This window comes from Macaca mulatta, chromosome X (genome assembly GCF_049350105.2).
Source record: "Macaca mulatta isolate MMU2019108-1 chromosome X, T2T-MMU8v2.0, whole genome shotgun sequence".
Lineage (NCBI taxonomy): Eukaryota > Metazoa > Chordata > Mammalia > Primates > Cercopithecidae > Macaca > Macaca mulatta.
Window position 1 is genome coordinate 55,787,431 of NC_133426.1, and position 20,913 is coordinate 55,808,343.

General features: G+C 39.5%; 1 protein-coding gene and 1 long non-coding RNA gene across 14 annotated transcripts in view; one reads left to right on the top strand and one right to left on the bottom strand.

The window, feature by feature from the left end:
- Nucleotides 1-445: 445 nt before the first annotated feature.
- The window catches only part of RRAGB (Ras related GTP binding B), a 38,742-nt gene continuing 18,274 nt past the window's right edge, over nt 446-20,913 (top strand). For 2 of the 13 annotated variants that reach the window (XM_077987744.1, XM_077987749.1), the window contains exons 1-5: nt 446-1,138; nt 4,857-4,956; nt 9,939-10,022; nt 11,931-11,997; nt 14,190-14,412. In XM_077987744.1, coding sequence (XP_077843870.1) covers nt 1,016-1,138; nt 4,857-4,956; nt 9,939-10,022; nt 11,931-11,997; nt 14,190-14,412 — 597 coding nt within the window. In that variant the 5' untranslated portion in view covers nt 446-1,015. 13 annotated transcript variants of the gene reach the window in all.
- LOC144338689 (uncharacterized) lies at nt 3,529-6,264 on the bottom strand. The gene is made up of 2 exons (XR_013412981.1): nt 6,014-6,264; nt 3,529-5,717 (listed from the first exon to the last, which is right to left on the bottom strand). It is a non-coding gene; the product is annotated as an uncharacterized LOC144338689 (long non-coding RNA).

Consider the following 20,913-nt stretch of genomic DNA (forward strand, 5'->3'; position numbering starts at 1 on the left):
TGAATCCCTGGTTTCAGCAATAACGATAATTTATACAGCACTTGCTATGTGGAAGACAGTTCTTAGCGCTTTGGATGTATTAATCATTTAATTACAAACTCGATTGCAAGAATTAATAAAAAGCGGGAAGGCAAAGAATGCTGAGTCTTCCCCGTCAAAAACCATTACCGGTAACCAGCAGTAAAAGAGAGAAGCTCAGAGGCACTGAAATTGCCAGCGGCTCCTTTAATTCTCCATAGCGGCTGAGTGGTGCCAGGCCCACCCACATGAAACAGGCTGAAGGCTCCCGGCGCCCTACCCCGCCCGAGGCGCGTAGCCTGAGCCAAGGCCACGTGACGATGACAGACGGCACTCTGGCTTTCCCGGAGCAGTCTCTATGGTATTCTTCCCAGCCCACCCATCCCTTTGGTAGCGTCAGTCACGTGACAGACTCCGGGTTTACGGCAGATGCCCACGTGATCCTGGCCTGCAGTGGGGTGGCTGCGGTGAGATACCTGGGTTCCTGAAGGGCGAGCGGTTAGGTCGTAACTACCGCCTCCGCTGGCCGACTCTCCGAGCGGCCGGGCTCGGAAGCAACGAGCCAGCTCAGGCTTTCACCGCTTAGTGCCTACGGCACGTGTCAGCTCTTTCTGCCTCCTCCGCCTTCGCGGTCCTCACCTCTTTGCGGGTGAAGTTACCTTTGGGTTGCCAGACCTTGGGGCCTGAGGCCCAAACTCGGGACGAACCCCAACCCACCTCTCTTTTCCTGTCATTCTCCAACTCTTACTTTGTACCACGGAATCACTTGGCCTTAGAGCTAGCCAGCTCGGCTGTGCCTTGAGGCCAGGTTTGGGGAGATAAAGGTAACCGTGGGGAAAGCGGCCCCCCAGTGGACAAAGGCGGAGGCAAGAATAGAGCAAGCCTGAGGGCCATAGGGATGAGAATACGCGGTTGAGGGGTGAAAAAGAAAACAAACAACAAAAAACCCTAAAGACTACTGAAGATTTAGAAGGGACTGGAAAGGACTTGTTGCGCAATGGAAGAATCTGACTCTGAGAAAACGATGGAGAAAGAAAATGTGGGGCCGAGAATGGATCCACCACTAGGGGAACCGGAAGGATCGCTTGGGTGGGTGAAGGGTATTATGTCAAACTTGGAAGTGGGGGTGTTCAAATTGAAGAGAGTATTGTGAATTAGAACACTTCTCCCCACCCCCCCCATGATAAATTGCTTTGATTTACCAGTAATGTTGATTGGTATTATGCTTTGGACGATAGGATAAACTGGAAAGCGAATTGGTGCTAACTGGGCAGAAACAACCCTTGGGAAGGGGCTGATACTCCTGGTGGTGGTGCTGGGGGAGTGTTCTAATTAAAGCAGTTCTGAGTTGCTTTGAATTATCAGTAAAGGAGATTTGCTGTCACCAGGTTGGGGATGGAAAGACTAGGAAGAAGATTTGCATTTCCAGGTCAGAGACCAGTGGCTTGAGGGTGCTTTCTGTGCCAATTTGTACCTGAATTTGAGACTTATGTTATGTCTACTTTGTGCCTGTGATGAGTGAAATAGGGCTTGGAAGGACAGCTGAAGGACTAAAAAGATACTTCCAGCTTTTAAAATTAGGAGGCTGAATGCTTTTTATAAATAGAGGATATTCAATATTCAGTCCTCAATTAGAGGATATCAATATACTCTATTTTTTAGAAATAGAAAATATTGTTTGATTAAGGCAGCTGCATTGTTTTGATTAATTTAAGATGATGAAAAATTGAATCTTGAATTTTAATGACTGATTTGTATTCCTAAATACATCTTCCTAGGAGTTCTCTCTTGAACTTCTACTTAGGAGATAGGGAGCATACACACAGTTTTATAATTTAGGAAAATGAGGCCTCTATTCATCTCATGTCCCACACAGCTGTACTCAGCTGTTGTACTAAACATGCTCTTTTGTACCTCCGTATTTATTTATATTTCATTAATTTCAATTTCTAAGGGAATTGGATCATAGAAACTGTTTTTTGGTTTATATCTGCAGGTGGGTGCTACCAAATACAGCCATGAAGAAAAAGGTAAGACGTGTTAGATACGCCAAAACCATGAAGGTAAAGGTAAGAAGTTGATATTCAGGAAGTTTGTGATATATATACACCATCTTTTCTGGACTATTGCAGGAGCCTTCTATGTGGTCTCTCTGACTCTCTTCCCCTTGTATGCTATCTGGTTTAATTTTTCTAATATGAAAATCTGACTGAGTCATCTACATACTTAAGAACCTTTAGTAACTTCTTTAAGCCCGTGGAATAAAATCCAAATGATTTCATGGTCCTTTAAAAATCTGTTCCTGACCAAACCCTCTGCCACACTTACGCACCCTTTCGCAGCCATACAGAATTTATTGTTCTCCAGATTTACAAATTAATTTGCACTTTGTGTAAGCCATATACCACACACCATACAGGCCTTTGTCTGCACATTTATTTTTAATCTAACTCAAATGTTACCACTATAAGGTCTTATGTGAGTTCTTCAGATGGAATTGGACACACCTTCTTTTGTGCTGTCATAGTACTGTGCCCTACGTTGGGATTTAGGCAGAATTGCTAAGAGTGCAGCTCAAGCTAATTTCTTAACCTTTTGGGGCTTCAGTTTCCTAATTTGTAAAATGGTAGTAATAATATTAACTGTATCATAGGATTGTTGTGACGTTTAAGTTAGTAAATGCCTGAAGAACACTTAGATCAGTACCTAACATGATTAGCCTTGGTAAGTCTTTCATAGGCAATTAAAAGAGGTACATTGTATAAATTAATAACTGAAGGAAATGTACCATATTTTGCCTTAGCTTCATCTAATAATTCAGTTCTGTAACTACAGTTTGCTAAGGGAGTGTTCTTGATGAGCCTGTCTGAAGTTGCTTTCATCGAGAATGCCTAAAAATACCAGAAATTTCTACATGATTAAGAACAAAAATCAGTTTGATTTAATCATTCTGCATTGTATACATGTATCAAAACATCGCGTTGTACCTCCTAAATATATTGTTTTTCAATTAACATTTTAAAGAACAAAAGCAAACTTTTTGTGGCAACTTTAGACTGGCTCAGCAGTGACATTTCCTTAGTGAGATAAAGTTATGTAGCTAAAATTGTTAGATGAAATCAAGCCTGAGTGTAGTATATTTCATCAATACTCCTTATATTTGTAATTAAAAAATTTAATAAAATATCTTAGGATTGAAGGTGGAATATAGATTCCCTTCATTTGAAAAGCAAGGTAAGGCTGAGCACGGTGGTTCATGCCTGTAATCCCTGCACTGTGGGAGACTGAGGCGGGTGCATCGCTTGAGGCCAGGAGTTCAAGATCAGCCTGGCCAACATGGCAAAACCCTGTCTGTACTAAATATACAAAAAAAACTAGCTGGACGTGATGGTGCATGCCTGGAATCCCAGGCATGGGATGGCTGAAGTGGGGTGGCTGAGGCACGAGAATCACTTGAACCTGGGAGGCGGAGGTTGCAGTGAGCCGAGATCATGCCGCTGCACTCCAGCCTGGATGATAGAGCGAAGCTTAGTCTCAAAAAAAATAAAAAGAAAGAAAGAAAAGGAAAGCAAGGTAATTGGAAGTATATTTCGTAAGTTCTAGATTTGAAAGGACTCTCAAAAGTCACTTTACTAAATTTCCTTTTAGTATAAGAGTATACAACATCTTTGACAAGTGCTCTCTGTGTGAGATGCTGACATTGACAGGAAGGCTGCTTACCTTCATGAGGCTACCCTTGCCCTTGGACAATTCTCACTGTCAGATACTCTCTTGCTTTATATATTTGTTTTGATAACTTGCTTGTCCTTTTGATGTACATACTTGGAGCATCTGTTGTATGTTAGGCACTGGAGGTATGAGGGGACTCTCTCTCCCCTTGCAGAGCTCAGAGTCTTCTGAGAGAGAGGGACAGACCCCCCCAAAATAAGTAACTGCAGTGCATTATAGTCTTTGCAATGAAATAACAGTGCCATGGAAGGACAGAGGTAAGACACTTAAGTCAGCCTAGAGCATTGGACTCAGAATATCTTCTTGCAAAAATGATTACTGAACCAAGTCTTGAAGGGTAACTGCAATTTAGCTGAAGGAAGAAGGAGAATGGATAGTTTACCGGCAGATAGTACTGTGTGAAACAATGGCACAGATGCAGGACCTTCCAGAGGGTTGGGAGCAATCAGAGGGACTACCAGCAGTTCAATTAAGTGTGGCTGTAAGCTAAAACTTTCAGGCCAAGAGGGACAAGAGATGAGGGATGAGAAGTAGATAGACTAGATTAAGGAGGGTCTTATATGTAGTCTGAGGACTTCATCCTGCAGGCCATGGGAAGCTTTTGAAAAGAAAAAGGAGGGATAGTAATAAATGGAACAAGAGCATAGCGGTAAGTGGAAGGGATGAGATCAAAGGCAGAGGTGGAAAGATTGACCTTGAGCAGGAGGAGGAAGAACTTTCAGTTATATTGCAATCCTCTGCTAGGTAATTCAGATAACAAAACATTGGGTTATGATAGAACAGGGTTTAGTTTCCTCTAAACGTGGTATTTTTCTAATGTGTTTCTGAACATATTAACAGTGCATCTTAATAGCATAGAGTCACTGTAATTCTGTCACCTAAAGGATGTGTGTCCTGTGACAGGTAAGTGTCTGGCTTCTGGAATTCTAAGTATCTCTGCATTCACCCTTGGTTGGGAAGAGTTTAGTTAGTTGTGAGTATCCACACCAGGTTGTTGGTACTGTCAGTTCAGGAAAATATCAAATCCAGGAGAGAAATAGATCCCTTTAGACTTGATTTGCTCTAGATTGCTAACTTTTTTCCTTTTCTTTTCCCTACTTTGTCCTTAGGTGCTGTTGATGGGTAAAAGTGGATCTGGTAAGACCAGCATGAGGTCTATTATCTTTGCAAATTATATTGCCAGAGACACACGTCGCCTTGGCGCAACAAGTAAGATGTTTTATCTTATCGTAAAGTCAGGTGATCTTAACTCTTAATAATCTGCATAACACACTTGTTTGCAGTAGCTTGGGGATGCAGAAAGGTTGGGGGATTTGTTATGGAGCATGTTTACCCTTTTTGCATTGGTTCTCAAAGAGGTATGGCCTAATTCCAGTTACTGCTGCTTGCTCTCTTCAGGGAGGTTCTTTTCTTTCTAGGTTGTTTATGAAGTGGATTGCCCTTATCCAACTTTTTGTTTATCCTGCTATTTCTTAAACAAGCATTGTTTGTTCGTCTTGTGGGGAGAGTGTTTTTAACTCTTATACAAAGGGAAATTCATAGGTATTAACAAGCATAACAGTAAAATATCCTAAGATTTTTTAAAGCAGTAGTTACACCTTGTCTTCGTTAAAAGGTAAATTACGGTGGTGGGAAGGAAAGAGGTTAACTTGATCTGTACTCTGCTACTTCTTTTCCTGGATACACATAGATGATCTCATTAGAGTTTTGGTTCTGATTTAGGGAATATGTTGTTGCCTTTTATAGTTTGAGTGTTAGTATGTACTAATTGGGCTGCCATGGACAGTGAATGTAGGATCCTGGGAGAGCCCTTCTGTCTCTGGGTTGTACTGCCATTTCCTTCTGCAGCATTCAAGCATTTCTGGATTCTGCTTGGTCCTTTATTTTTAGGGACAGGCCACCCACTACTCTATACAGTTCCTGAAGTTTCAAAAACAACAGCATTTTAAAAACACAGTATGTTTCAGACCCTAGGAAATAAAAGAGAAGGAAACCTCATTTCTGTTCTTATGGTGCTTGGAGTGTAAGTGTAGACTCTCATAATTGGGGCAGCTTTGATGACTAGAAAGCTGTTTCTTGAATGTATTTTTTGTTGTTGTTTAAGATGGAGTCTTGCACTCTCTTGCCCAGTCTGGAGTGCAGTGGTGCAGTCTTACCTCCTGGGTTCAAGTGATTCTTGTGCCTCAGCCTCACGAGTAGCTGGAATTACAGGCACCCACAACCACGCCCAGCTAATTTTATATTTTTACCAGAGACAAGGTTTCACCGTGTTGGCCAGGCTGATCTCTAACTCCTGACCTCAAGTGATCTGCTTGCCTCTGCTTCTCAAAGTGCTGGGATTACAGGTGTGAGCCACCATGCCTGGCCTCTTTCTTTTTTTTTTCTGTTAGCTTGTTCTCTTTCTGTTCTCTTAAGCCTCTGCAAAAATTTGAGGATAGTCATTGTCTCAGTTTGTCCAAGCCATCTCTTGCCTCACAAATCTTTTTTTTTTTTTTTTTTTCTTTTTGGAGACAGAGTCTTGCTCTATCATCCAGGCTGGAGTGCAGTGGCATGATCTCAGCTCACTGCAGCCTCCTCCTGGTTCAAGGGATTCTCCTGAATCAGCCTCCCAAGTAGCTGGGACTACAGGTGTGTACCACCACATCCAGCTAATTTTTTTTATTTTTAGTAGAGATGGGGTTTCACCATGTTGGCCAAGCTAGTCTCGAACTCCTGACCTCAGGTGATCCTCCCGCCTTGGCCTCCCAAAGTGCTGGGACTACAGGTGTGAGCCACCATGCCTGGCCATCTTGCTTCACAAATCATGTCTTCCTTAAGTTAAAAATGTCCAGCTCTTCCATCTATTTCTCATTTGACATATTTTGAAACATTTTTAAGGACTTGTTCAAACTTGTCTACATTTTTCTTATGGTACTGAGACTTGGATGCAGGTGGAGTCTGATCAGGGCGGAGTGGGCCTATCACATCTGTTATTCTGGACATTACATTGCTGTTAGCACAGTCTAACATGTATCCTCCTTTTCTGGAGTAAGTTTTGTTATGAGGAGTCTTACCAAAAAACCCTTTCAAATATATTCAAATTCCCTTTCAAATATGTTGTTATTAAAACACATACCCTTCTGGCTTTTGGGCAATTAATATTTTAAACCAAAGAATAAATGCTTTCTTCTATTAAATTATTTAGTTTTGTTTGTTTTAGCCCATGATATGTTCCTGTACCCTTTGTTTGTTAACTGAAATTCAGAACAAGTCCAATCCCTTTTTTCTCATCCATGAAAAAAGGGATTGGATCCTATTTTCATTTTAGCTACTTATTCTCTTATCTGATATATTAGCTATATTTCCTAACTCCATGGAGTTTGTACATTTGATGAATATCTCCTCTAGTTTTCATCTAAGTCATTGGTCGAAAGTTTTGGTCAGGATAATGTCCCATGGCCTGTCATGCCTCTATAATTGACATCTGTAGCTCTGGCCTCTGGAAAGTCTACCTGTCCAAACTTCTCTCTGTCTTGATTTGATAGATTAAAACTTTTTTTTTTCTTTCAAGTTAAATATTTGGGCCTAATTACCCTTATGGTTTCAGTAGATTAGAGGAAGCTAATGGTTACTGAACAACTGTTATTTGTCAGGCTTTTGTGTACTGTTTTATTTACTTTAGTTCTCATCTTAACTTCATTTTTATAGGGAATAAAGAAGGAGGTACAACTTAGAAGTTAATATCACTAAGCTAGGAAGTATCAGAGCTGGAATGTCAATCTATGCTCTTCCCTTATTCCTTATGCCACATTCTATCTAGCTTACCCTCTCCTAACAATTCCTGGCAGACGTATTTTTATTTCTGTTTTAAATTCTGCACACTTTGTTGAAGCACCTTTTTCTAGTCCAGTTGCTGTTGCTGTTTTTATATAGCTGATCAGAGTTGACTTATTACCCTGAATCCAGAGAACAGTCTTGCAACCAACATTTCAGAGCTATTCAAACTGCTTGAAATAGTTTTGATATAACCTAGCAGCCTTATTGTGAACAGAATTTTGCGAATTATATGAACCCTATACATTAAGGCAAACCATTTATTTAGCAAGTGCTTTTCTGGAACTTTTTATGTAGGAGGCACAGAGAACAGGACAGAGCTCTTGTCCTTAGAATATCTCAAGCAGAACCTTTATTACTAATACTTTGTTAGTAATCACTGTATCTCCTTACAGGTAGTGAAATTATACTTTAAAATACTATGTTTTAGGATATCATCATTAGCTAGTTTGTCATTGCTAAAGAAATACCTGGGTTCTACTGCTAAACTTATAGACAAGTTCAAAATACATATATAGTGCATTACTTTTTACTTGATAGTCCTCTTTATGTAGTTGCTGATTTTCTTTAAAAGTAGTAAGAGTACTTTTAAAATATTACATTGATTTTAATGTTTTAGTGTTTTTCTAGTTTCTCATTGCTGAAAATAGTCCAGTTTTATTTTGTTAAACTTAGAGCCTACTGTGTTTTGAAATTTGAAGTAAGAGTACATGATTGTGATATTATTAATTTATTAGGGGGCTGCTAAAATGTATTTGTTGGAACAGTAAACTTGTCAATAAAAATAATTATGAAGTATTTTAGTCTCAAACACTGTTGACGGCTCCAAGATTTCCTACCTTCTCAAAATTCTCTGTTCCCTTGGCTTTTATTTAATGCTCTGTTACCCTGGTTTTCTTCCATTATCTTTAACCATCCCATCTCTCTTTAAAAAAAATCTTTATCATAGTATTTTCTTCTTTCTGCCCCGTAAGTGTGTGTCATTCCCCAAAGCTCTGTTCTTGGTTCTTTTTAGTTGTTCTTGTGATAATAGGGTAGGAAGACTAGGAGAGCCAGAAAGCCATATATGGAAGATATGAGACTAAAGAGGGAAGCAGGAAGTGGGTGGTTAGATCATAAAATGTCTTGTAAGCCAAGTTAGGTAGTAGGACCTGAGGGTAGAGAGAGTTTTAAACAGAAGAGCGATATTTTACAGGTCCCGGGGATTAGGGAAAATGTTAAAAAAAAAAAAAAAAAAAGCAACATGAGCAGATTTATATTTTATATTTTTAATTTTCAGTTTTAATTACAAAAGTAGTACTTGTGAAAAATTCAAACATTACAGACGTGTGAAAAGCCTCTTTTCTCCCTCTCAGGCCTGCTTCCTAGGGACAACCACAATTAGTAGTTTTGAGGTTATCCTTCTGGCCCTTTCTTTTCTGGGTGTATACAATTGTGCATATGCAGAGAGACATGGTTTTTTTCTGTTTAAAGAAGAATGAAAATCTGCATTTTGGAGAGAGATCACTCTATCTGTAATATGGAGGATAGATTGGAGGGAGGCAAGGTTAGAAAGAGGTTGATAAGTTAGGAAACTATTTTAGTAGACCAGGTGAGAGATGATGGGGGCTTAGTTTGGGCTAGGGTGATGATAGTGGATATGGCGAGAAGCAAATGGATTTGAGATCTATTTAAGAGATAGAGTCAGCCAGACTTCCTGGTAGATTTAGGGAGAATGATGAGGAAAAAAGTGGACTGAAGGATGAAACTGAGGTTTTGGCTTAGGCAACTGGTTGAATTCACTGAGATAGAGAAGACTGAAAGAGGAATAGATTTGTAGGAAGAAAGGGGAGATGATGAGCTACATATACTTGGATACGTTGAGTTTGGGATACTTGTGGTTTATTCAAATGGAGATTTGTAATATATGTCAGAAAGGTAGGAGAGAAATCTGTCCTAGAGATACCTGTTTCTGAGTCATCAGTGTCTAAATGGCAAATAAAATAATATGAATAGACTAGCTTGCCTTGGGGAAGGTGGCCAAGGATGGAGTCCTGAAGAACTCCCAACATTTAAGGGACAGAAAGAAGAATAGGAATTGTAAGGGAGGATCTGCCAGAGAAGTTGTAGATATGATATCAGAGACCAAGAGAAGAGAATTTTTTGAGAAGAGAGTAGTCAACAGTGTCATGCTGCAGAAAGTAAGACAAGGACTAAAAGGTCCATTGGATTTGGTTATGGGGCCATTGGTCACTTGATGAGAATAATTTCTATGATATGGGAGTAGAAACCTGATTTCTATCCCATGTGCCCCATGTCTAAACAGTCACTGAATCCTGTCACTTCTTTTGTTATTGTCTTTCCCTTTCTCAGTAGCACTTCTTTCCATTTTTTTTTAGTACTAGACCGTATACATAGTCTTCAAATTAATAGCAGTTTGAGCACCTACTCTCTCGTAGACTCTGTTGGAAATACAAAGACATGTAAGATATGATTCCTTTTCCAAGGAGGGGGAAGTAAAGGGGAGAAGGGAAGTAGTTTGAGCACCTACTACGTGCCAGGCACTTTATGTATGATAATTCATTGAATCCTCATAGTAATCCTGTGAGGTCAATGCTATGCCCCGCGCCCCCCTGCCCACTTTCTTTTTTAATAGAAGAGGAAACTAATACTCAGAGCTTAAGTGACTTGCCCAAGGTCACACAGAGAGGTAGAGCCATGATATTTGAATGAAGATTTGTTCGACTCCAAAGCCCGTGCTTTTTAAAATAATGCTCTGCTGCTTACAATGTAGTTTATAAGAAGATAAAATTGCACAAAAGTTAGATAGCAGTCAATTTAAGCAACAGCTTTGAGATAGTCATAGGAGAAATATCACTGTGTGATTGATTATCACAAATTGTATAGATTATAATTCCTAGACTTTGATAAATTTTCAGGATAAAATCTTTCATTATTACTCCTTGGGATTTTTAGTGCCTGGCAGAGAGTAGATGCTTAATAAATGTTTGAATGAATTCAGAGGGAGAGATGACGGTAAGTGGGGGTAGCCAGGCAGGGCTTTTAGAGGAGGTGGGATTTAGGCTGGCTCTTAAAAGATGAATATAGTTTGAAAGAAAGATGGGGAGGGCTTTCCAGGCAGATGAACAGAGTAGGTGAAGAATAGAGGGGAGGGAAGTGTAACTCAGAGGTCGCAAACAGGCAGCCTGTATCCTGGATAAGACCTGTAGATGTGTTTTGTTTGGCCCATGTGATGTTTTCTAAAAATGGCAATTAGTTATCAACATGTAAAAGTTTTCATAAAAATATGGATTTCCCACTACTGCTGAAAAACTTAAAGGTCTGGTAACCCAGAGCCCCCATTCCTGCATGGCAAAGGAACCAGAGCTGAGTAACTGCTGCTCACTCTACTATCCCATTGGGTAGATGTTTACCCTCCATATGTGGCCAACTTTGCTCATATATGTTTACTGGCCTGGCCCCTGTTAGCAAGTTTGCGACCCCTGGTGTAAAGTATTTTGGGGGTTGGGGAGGTAGTGGGGTTTGGGAGGACTGTGAATAAACCAAATTGGGCTGGAGTGAAAGGCTTTATTAATGTGGATCATTGGGGAATGTATAGGTAGACTGGAAGCCAAATTGTGAAGGACCTTGAATGCCTCCCCATAGGCATGGAGGAGCCATTGAAAGTGTTTTGAATGGGGAGTGACATGTTCAAAGTAGTGTTAAGAAGATGAGCCTGAGAGTAGCCTGTAGGATGAAGTAAAAGTGAGTAAGGCTTTTTGGTGGGGAGGTCAGTTATGGAGCTATTGTAGTAGTGTAGACAGATGATAAGGGGCTTCCTTAGTGTTTGTGGTGGGTTATAAAATAAGGAATGGAATTAAGAGAGATTACAAAGGACTAGCAATGTATTGAATGTGGATAGAAGAGTCAAAAGTGGGAAAAAGTTAGGGTCATTAACTGGAAAGGAAATCAATAGCAGGAGTTCATTTGGTTATGTGTTATGTTTGTTTTTTGTTACTTTTTTTTAAATTTGTGTGTGTTTGTGAGGTTGGTGGGGGCAGGTGGGACAGGGAAGACTGATTAAATGGTATATATCTATTACATGTTGAAATTTTAACATAAGTATTGTAATTGGAGATTGTTTCTGCTCTAGGTATTAAACTACTAAAAAGTAAAATGACTTACATGAGAGCCAATTCTGTAGCTCAGGGTAGTTTAGGTGCCCACCTTGCCACTAAACCACACTACTCAGCTGAAAATCACCTTCTTGTTGTGGCTTTGAGCATTTCACTCCACTTTGGTCCTTCTAAATTTCATGGGTTAGTGCTTTGCTTATTTTGAATTTCACTTCACCTGCTATAATTACTAGATCTGTCATATTTGTCTTCCAGTTGATGTAGAACATTCTCATGTTCGATTTCTGGGAAACCTGGTGTTGAACCTGTGGGATTGTGGTGGGTAAGTACCATCTGCTTACTTGTTTGTGAAGTTGATGTCAGTAATCATGGCATCTAGCATATCAGCATGGTGAATACACCTAGAGTAACTATCATTTGTAATAGATTAGATAGAAATTAGTTCAAAATTGACACTTGAGTCAATAAACATCTCTGACTTTTATGGAATTGTGAAAATGCCCTCTGTATGTGACATGTTTAAATAGCACTAATCCAAGCTCTATCTAGGTATCTGTAGTTTGGGATAGATTATCCCCTTTTGTGGAGGAATAAATTAGGTTTCTGTCTCAGACATCCTGACACCAGTGCTGAGCTCTTAGCTGTCATACCATACTACTTTGTTCTTAGTAATAAAACATCAATAATTTTCTCCAGGCAGTCTCAATACTGTAGATCAGACACTGAGCACACATTCTCTAGCTAAGTGACCTACTTTTTGGAAGAGTAGGAGTTAGCTCTTCCTCTTATGAGCAAAGTATTCACCACATATTCCATCACAAATGTACACACACTATGGATGTATGCTGATGTTGCTCCCTACCCTATGGCCATTGCATCTCTGTGCTGAAGGAGCAGTGTTCATTGCACAGTGGATAGGAGCATAGGTTTTGGAGTCAGATTGGGGTTTGCACCTCAGCTCTGTTAACTGTGTTATCTTGGGTAAATCATTTAAACTCTCTGAGCCACAGTTTCTTCATCTGTACAGTAGTGAAGGCAATGGTACCAGCTCATAGGGTTGTTTTGATGATTAAGATAATTTATACAAAGTTGCATAGCAGAGTGCCTCACAAAATGCATAGATATTGTTAGCTCAGTGTATCCCAGCTCTTAGCATAGAGCCAGCCATAGAGTGGGTGCTCAGTGAATATGTGTTGAAAGAATAATGCAATAGCTAAATACTCTATAAGAAAATGACTCCATTCCTGATAGCAGATGGATCACTTAACATCCTAGCACCTATCTCCATACAAATCCTTCCTCATTATCATTGGTTCTAATTTTCGAATCCGTGTTAAGACATTAGTCCCAAGTCCCTTGCTTTTAGGCACTAAGATGTGATGATCTTCGTTTTTACAGATAAGGCAGCTGAGGCCTGGGGAGATTATGATTCTGCTGAGTTCACACAGCTAATTAATAGCAAAGTGCAGGACTAGAACCTAGGTTGCTGATTTTTTTCTCCTACTACCGGATGCTACTGTTTTCTGCTGGCCAAGTGGTAATTGAGAGCTTCCTGGAAAGCAGCACTTAGCCTAAGGAGCAGAGAGCAACATCTACAAAAAAATACAAAAAAACTAGCTGGGCGAGGTGGCGGGCGCCTGTAGTCCCAGTTACTCGGGAGGCTGAGGCAGGAGAATGGCGTAAACCCGGGAGGTGGAGCTTGCAGTGAGCTGAGATCTGGCCACTGCACTCCAGCCTGGGCGACAGAGCGAGACTCCATCTCAAAAAAAAAAAAAAAAGTTACCATTGGAGTAATTTTTATGTAGTTTAGAATATTTGACTGTTGAGTTATTCATTCAGCAAATTTTCATTGAGTACTTAACACTGTTAGAAGCTGGGAAACAATGAAGAATAGTAACATACATGGAACTTGCTGTCTAGGGAAGTGAATGGTATTAATGAAAAACTCTCACAAACAAGTGTAATAACTTGTGGTAAGTGTTAGAAGTAAGAGGAATGTATTGATATAAGAGCCTATGCTTAGTGGATTGACCTGTCAGGAGGCCATGGGCAGTTTCTGTGAGGAAATATGGATTGAACTGAAATCTAAAGAGACAAGCAGGGGTTAACTAGATGAAGAGGTGGGGGGTAGCATCTGAGACAGAGTGAACAGCATGTGTAAAGGCTACATAGTGGATAAACCATGTGTCACTTGAGGAATTGAGAAAAAGTCAGTGTGTTTAGAATATAAGGAGAGGGGCAGAGAAATGGATCTGGTACAGGAGAATCAGTGGGACCTGGTAAGAAACAGAAAAGGGGCTGCACCAAATGGTTGACATGCTTTGCAAACTTCTTTTGTTGGCTCAAGTTGTGCCTCAAGAGGTAAGAAGGTAAGGCCAGACTTATTTGTTATGATTTGCCCTTTAGATTGAAGCCTTAAGGTTATCTTTCACATTGATCAAGCCAACAAAAATAGGTCATAAGGAGGAGTGATTGAACTGCGGATTTGCTTACTATATATTTTTTTTCTACCAGGCAAGACACCTTCATGGAAAATTATTTTACTAGCCAACGGGACAACATCTTCCGAAATGTGGAGGTTCTGATTTATGTCTTTGATGTGGAGAGCCGCGAACTGGAAAAGGACATGCACTATTACCAATCATGCCTGGAGGCCATTCTGCAGAACTCTCCAGATGCCAAAATATTTTGCTTGGTACACAAAATGGATCTGGTACAGGAGGATCAACGGGACCTGGTAAGAAACAGAAAAAGCGCTGCACCAAATGCTTGACATGCTTTGCAAACTTATTTTGTAGAGGTATAGGTTAATTTGTACCATTTTTTTCAGGAATAAAAGGTCAGCAGAAGTTTTCAAAGTAAAATTTTGTCATTTGCTTTGACAAAACACTCTTTTAAACACATTTTCAATGATAAGGGAAAGATATTATTTATTAGTAAATAATTTTCAGAATTAGGCAAGAAATCTGTCCAAGTGATCTCACTAAGCAGCATTTATTTATTTTTAAAATATATTTGCTGCCCCAGTTTTATTGTCCTTCAAAGCAGGGAGGTAGTGTCAAGGTTAAGACCCACTAGGAGTGAGATGAAGAGAGGTTGCTGATTTCATTAGATTGACTTAGGAAACTGGTATATACCAGTTCAAGTGCCAACCACAGTGTGTTAGGCACTATGCCAGGTCCCTCATAATTGCACTGATATAGTAAATTTCTCTTTCTGACGTGGGAGTTAGTACACACAAATTTAAACCAGAGAAGGCACAGTAGCAGGTGATGTCACCAAGATAGTGGAGTAGGAGATAACCAGTCTTCATTCCCCTACAAAAAAACAAATATAGATAGTTATCCACAAACCAAAATAGCCCCGAGAAGGCTCAAAGGCCCATTATAGAAAGACATAGTAAAATGGGTAAACTCCTGCTTAGCTGTGAGACTACAGGATTGGCAAGTCATATAGTCTAGCTTCAATATAGTCTGTCTAGTTTGCTCAATATAAAATAAGAGGATTGGATTTTAAGGTCTATGCTGAAAGAGAAGATCCTTCTCTATTTCTAAGGGTATGAAACTAAGGAAAGCAGTTTTGGGATATGCTGGTCATATAGAGGAATACAGTTACTCTTTGAGTTGGAGTATAAGAATCTAAGGAAATCCTTTAATGAAAGGATGTTTTGGTAATTGCTCTGGTAAGGAATACTTCTTTATATTACTAGTTACAGGATTGCCTCCACTGTTCTAGTGTTTTGATATTTATAGGTTAGCTTATAGGCTTTCAAAACCATTTGAAGGGTTCCATATTTGACTCAGAAAACTGCTTTTGATTATTTAGTAGTCTTTTTAGCTCTTCCTCAACTTCTGTCATTAAGTATTAATTACTATTTAATACCTAATAATTAATATGGTTTTAATTCAGCATAAAATCATGTGTGTAACTTGGGTCTTGAGTTTGTGAGGGCCTTGTTACTGCACTTGCTGTTTTGTTCTCGTTTGCTTTTAAAAATCACTTTATTTCCTAGCCAAAATTGCAGTAGAAAAATTTACAGCATTCCAATAAATGAGCTCCTTTAAACATTTAGAAGTGTTTTTTTCACTTGTAATTTTGTGTTTTTTTTAGTATTTTTATTTATTTTATTATTTCAGTAGCTTTATGGTTATGTGTGGTTTTTGGTTACATGGATGAATTGTGCTATGGTCAAGTCTGGGCTTTTAGTGCATTCATCACTTGAATAGTGTACATTATACCCAGTAGATAATTTTTCTTCCCTCACCCCCCACAACCTCCCCGTTTCTGTGTCTCCAGTGTCCATTATACCACTCTGTATGCCTTTGTGTACCCATAGCTTAGCTCCCACTTACAAGCGAGAATGTGCAGTATTTGGTTTTCCATTCCTGAGTTGTAAACAAAAGATAGTTTGACTTCCTTTTTTCAATTTGGATCACCTTTATTTCTTTGTCTTGCCTGATTGCTCTGGCTAGGACTTCTAGTACTATGTTGAATAGAAGTGGTGAAAGTGAGTATAATTGTCTTTTTCCAGTTCTTAAGGGGAATGCTTTAAACTTTTCTCCATTCATTTTGATGTTGGCTGTGGGTTTCTCATAAAAGGCTCTTAATATTTTGAGGTATGTTTCTTCTGTACCTAGTTTGTTGGAGGTTTTTCATCATAAAGGGATGCTCTGTTTTATTGAATGCTTTTTCTGCATCTATTAAGATGACCATATGGTTTTTGTTTCTAATTCTGTTTATATAGTGAATCACATTTATTGACTTGTGTATATTGAACCATACTTGCAACCCTGGGATGAAACCGACTTGATCTTGGTGAATGATCTCTTTGATGTGCTGGTAGATTAGGTTTGCTAATATTTAGTTGAAGATTTTTGCATTTATGTTCATTGAGTATATTGATTTGTAGCTTTCTTTTTTTATGTCCTTTTGTGGCTTTGGTATCAGGATGACACTGGCTTTGTAGAATGAGTTAAGGAGGATTCCCTTATTGTCAATCTTTTGGGGCAGTTTCAGTTGGATTGGCATCAGTTCTTTGTCTCATAGAATTTGGCTGTGAATCCATCTCGTCCTGGGTGTTTCGTTTGTTTGTTTGTTTTGTTTTGATTTTTTGGTTGGGAGATTTTGGGCTTTTTTTTTTTTTTTTTTAACTGATTCAGTCTCACTAATTGTTAGTGCTCTGTTCAGGATTTCTATTTTTTTTTTTTTTTTTTCCCTGATTCAAGCTTGTGTGGTTGTGTATTTCCAAGAATTTATCCATTTCCTCTAGATTTTGTACTTTGAGTGCATAGAAGTTTTCATAGTAGTCTCAGTCATCCTTTGTATTTCTGTGTTATCAGTATGATGTTTCCATTTTCATTTCTGATAGAGCTTATTTGAATCTTCTTTTCTTACTTTGTCTAGCTAGTGGTTTATTAATTTAGTTTATCTTTTCAAAGAACCAACTTTTTGTTTCATTGACCATTGTATTTTTTTAATTTATTTTCAGTTTTCTTGAGTTCTACTCTAACCTTTGTTATTTCTTATTTCTTTTCTTCTGCTAGCTTTGGGTTTGGCTTGTTTTTGTTTCTCCAGTTCATTGAGGTGTGATGTTAGGTTGTAAATTTGTGATCTTTTTGTCCTTTTGATGTAGGCATTTAGTGCAATAAACTTTGATCTTAGCACTGCTTTTGCTATATCCTGGAAATTTTGATAACTTGTGTCAGTATTTTCACTCATTTCAAAAACATTTTTAATCTCCATCTTGATTTTATTTTTGACCCAAAGATCATTCAAGAGTAGACTATTTAATTTCCATATATTTGTATGGTTTTGAGAGTTCCTCTTGGAAATGATTTATGGTTTTATTCTGCTTTGGGTTGATTCGATACTTGATATGCTTTTGATTTTTTAAAATTTATTAAGTATTGTTTTGTGGCCTGGCATATGGTCTATCTTGAAAAAGTCCCATGTGCTGACAATAAGAATGTCTATTCTGCAGTTTTTGGGTAGAATTTTCTGTAAATGTCTGTTAAATCCACATGTTCTAGAGTCCAGTTTAAGTCCAGTGTTTGTTTGTTGACTTTCTGTCACAGTGATCTATCCAGTGCTGTCCATGGGGTGTTGTAGTCCTCCACTATAATTGTATTGCTTTCTATCTCTTTTTCTTAGGTATAGTAGTTTCTGTTTTATTAATCTGGGAGCTCTGGAGTTAGGCGTGCATATATTTTGGGTTGTTGTATCTTCTTGTTGAATTGATTTCTTTATCATTGTATAGTGACATTTTTTGTCTTTTTTACTGTTGTTGATTTAAAGTCTGTTTTATCTAAGAATAGTTATTCCCACTCACTTTTGGTTTCCATTAACATGGAATATTTTTCCTCCCCATTTACCTTAAGTCTATAAGCATCTTTACAAGTTAACTGGGTATCTTGCAGACAGCAGATATTTGGTTTGTGTTTTTTTCCATTCTGTCCATCTGTATCTTTTAAGTGACACATTTAGACCATTTACATTCAATGTTAATATTGACATGTGATGTACTGTTGCAGTCATCGTGCTGCTACCTAGTTGCTTGATTTTCTTCAATGTGTTACAGTTTTATAAGTCCTGTGAAATTTTTGCATTCAAGTGTTTTCATACTGGTGCATATGACCTTTCATTTTGATATTTAGAACTCCTTTTGCATTTTTTATAGTTCTGGTCTAGTGGAGACAAATTCCATCAGCATTTGCTTGTCTGGGAGAGACTTCATTTCTCTTTCATTTATGAAACTTGGTTTTGATAGATAGAGAATTCTTGGCTGACAGTTATTCCATTTGAGGAGACTAAAGATAGGACTCAATCCCTTTTGGCTTGTAAGATTTCTGCTGAGAAGTCTGCTGTTAGTCTGATAAGTTTTTCCTTTATAAGTTATCTAATACTTTTGTCTCACTCTTCTTAGAATTCTTTCCTTCATGTTGACTTTAGATAGCCTGATGATTTGGTAATGTCCTTTTTATAATGAATCTGCTGTGAGTTCTTTGAGCTGCTTGTATTTGGATGTCTAAATTTCTAGCAAGACCAGGAAAATTTTCCTCAAATATTTCCTCAAATGGGTTTTCCAAGTTTTTTGCTTTTTCTTCTCCCTCAGGAACACCTGTGATTCTTAGATTTGGATGTTTTGTACCTAAACCCATATTTACTGGAGACTTTGTTCATTTCTTTTAATTCCTTTTTAAAAATTTTTATCTGATTGTGTTAATTTGAAAGCCTTGTCTTCAAGCTCTGAAATTCTTCTTCTGCTTGGTCCAGTTATTTCTTTATGTTGGTTTTTAACTTTCTCTTAGATATCATTTAGCAACCTAATAATTAACATTTTGAATTCTTTATCTGATATTTCAAATATTTCATTTTGGTTTGGATCCATCACTGGAGAGTTCGTGTGATCTTTTTGGGGGTGTTGTAGAACTCTGTTTTTGCACATTGCCAGAATCATTTTTCTGGTTCCTTCTCATTTGAGTAGATAATTTCCTCTTATTATTTTTACATTTATTTCTGATTTTACTGGGTTTTTAAATTTTTTTCTCCCCTTGAGGATGTGACTTTAATGGGTGTAGTGTATGGTCACCTAGCTTTGGCTCTGGGTGCTTTCAGTGTCAAAGACTGTGTATGAGCTCTTTGGTTGTACAGAATCTTTGTGCAATGGCTTTCTTAGCTGCTGGTTATAGTAGCAGTGTGCTGGGTGTGTGAGAAGGCTTACTGTCTCCCATGGGCCAGTATGGCAGAGGTCTCATGAAGCTTATCTCATTTCCCCATGGTGTACATTTTGTTATTTTTGTGAGAAGTATACTGGGGAAAAAATAACAAAGTACATACCACTGGGGAATGAGATAAGCTTCATGAGACCTCTGCCATTGAATAGTTCAGCCTTCATGCTAGTACAGGCACCCACAGGTGAAAACCAGCTGCAGCTGAAGCAGGTGGGTATATGCAGTATCCCGTTTGTGGGCAGAAGGCCCAGCCTTGACTAAGCTGGCTGGGGGAGCTCTCTGAAATGTACTGAGGTCTTTGCAAGGGGACAGAAGGGAGCCATCTCAGCTCCTCTCCCAGGCCAGCAGGAAAGCCATCTGCTTCCTCATCATGCCCTTGTCCCAGTGTTCTGGATATTCAGATCAGACAAGCACCTCTGTCCATCTGCAGGAATGCTGGCATTCCGTGTAAAGAGGAGTTGTGACTTTACTTCTTATGCAAGCCTGAACCCAGAAGGCACTCCTCTTGTGGAGATGTAGTCACCCTGAAGTGCTCCAGAAAGACTGTCTATAGGCACACTCATGCTGAGTTCCTGGAAGAGAAGCCCCACCTGTATCTGCAAGTGCTGGGCAAGGGGGAGAAGTTTCCTTCTCTAGGTCCCTTCGTGAGCCCTGGAGCTGCCTGACTGCTGGGGTAGAACTGCAGTTTTTCACCACTGAGCATGGCCTTGCACCTGTGCCTCTGCTGAAGGAAACTTCCCACAAGTGGAAACTTCTGGGACTCAAGGCCTGCAGTCTGGTTTCTTTTGTCCCACAGGGTGCTCCCTTGATGTGGTGCACTCCCTGCTCCCATAGGTGTGGCAGTCCCTGAGGGCCAGACAGCTGTGAATCCTGCTGCTCATCTGGTCTAGCCACCTTGTGGGGCTTCCACACTCTAAGCTGTTGCTGGGGGAATATGTGCAAATCATCCAGTGATGTGAAGACACAAGGATTGAAGGTCCCTGAGCAAAACAAAGTCTCACAATGGGTGCACATCCAGCATGGCACCCACTGCTATAGCTCCGGTCCAGAGGGAAAGTGAAGGGACCTTGTGCTAGCAAGGTAATGCCCTTGAGGAGTCCGTAAATCACAGCTCACTCTGGTACTTGTGCTCACGAGTGCAGAGAAGCCCTCTTTGAGCTTGGATACCAGCAGTCTGCTGCAAGGGCCAGAGAGGCCAAGAGCACTCCCATCTCCCCTGTCCACAGATTACTAAGTCTCTCAGGGTTTGATCTCTGCCAGCTTCTTGTTACTTTCTTTTTTCTTTTTTGGTGAGTCACAGATTCTTCCAGTGAACTCTCTGATAAGCTCCAGCACTCTCCGCTTAACATTCCGTTTGGGCTACGATTATTCACCTGTAATTTTCGTTCTTCCTTCTGAGGAGAATTGGTCATTGATGCTGCTTATCAGCCAAGTGGAGAAGCTGTCTGATGCCTCAGGCTGTGGACAGGTCTGCAGGATGTGCAGTGGCTTAGGCTCTGCTCTGAGCT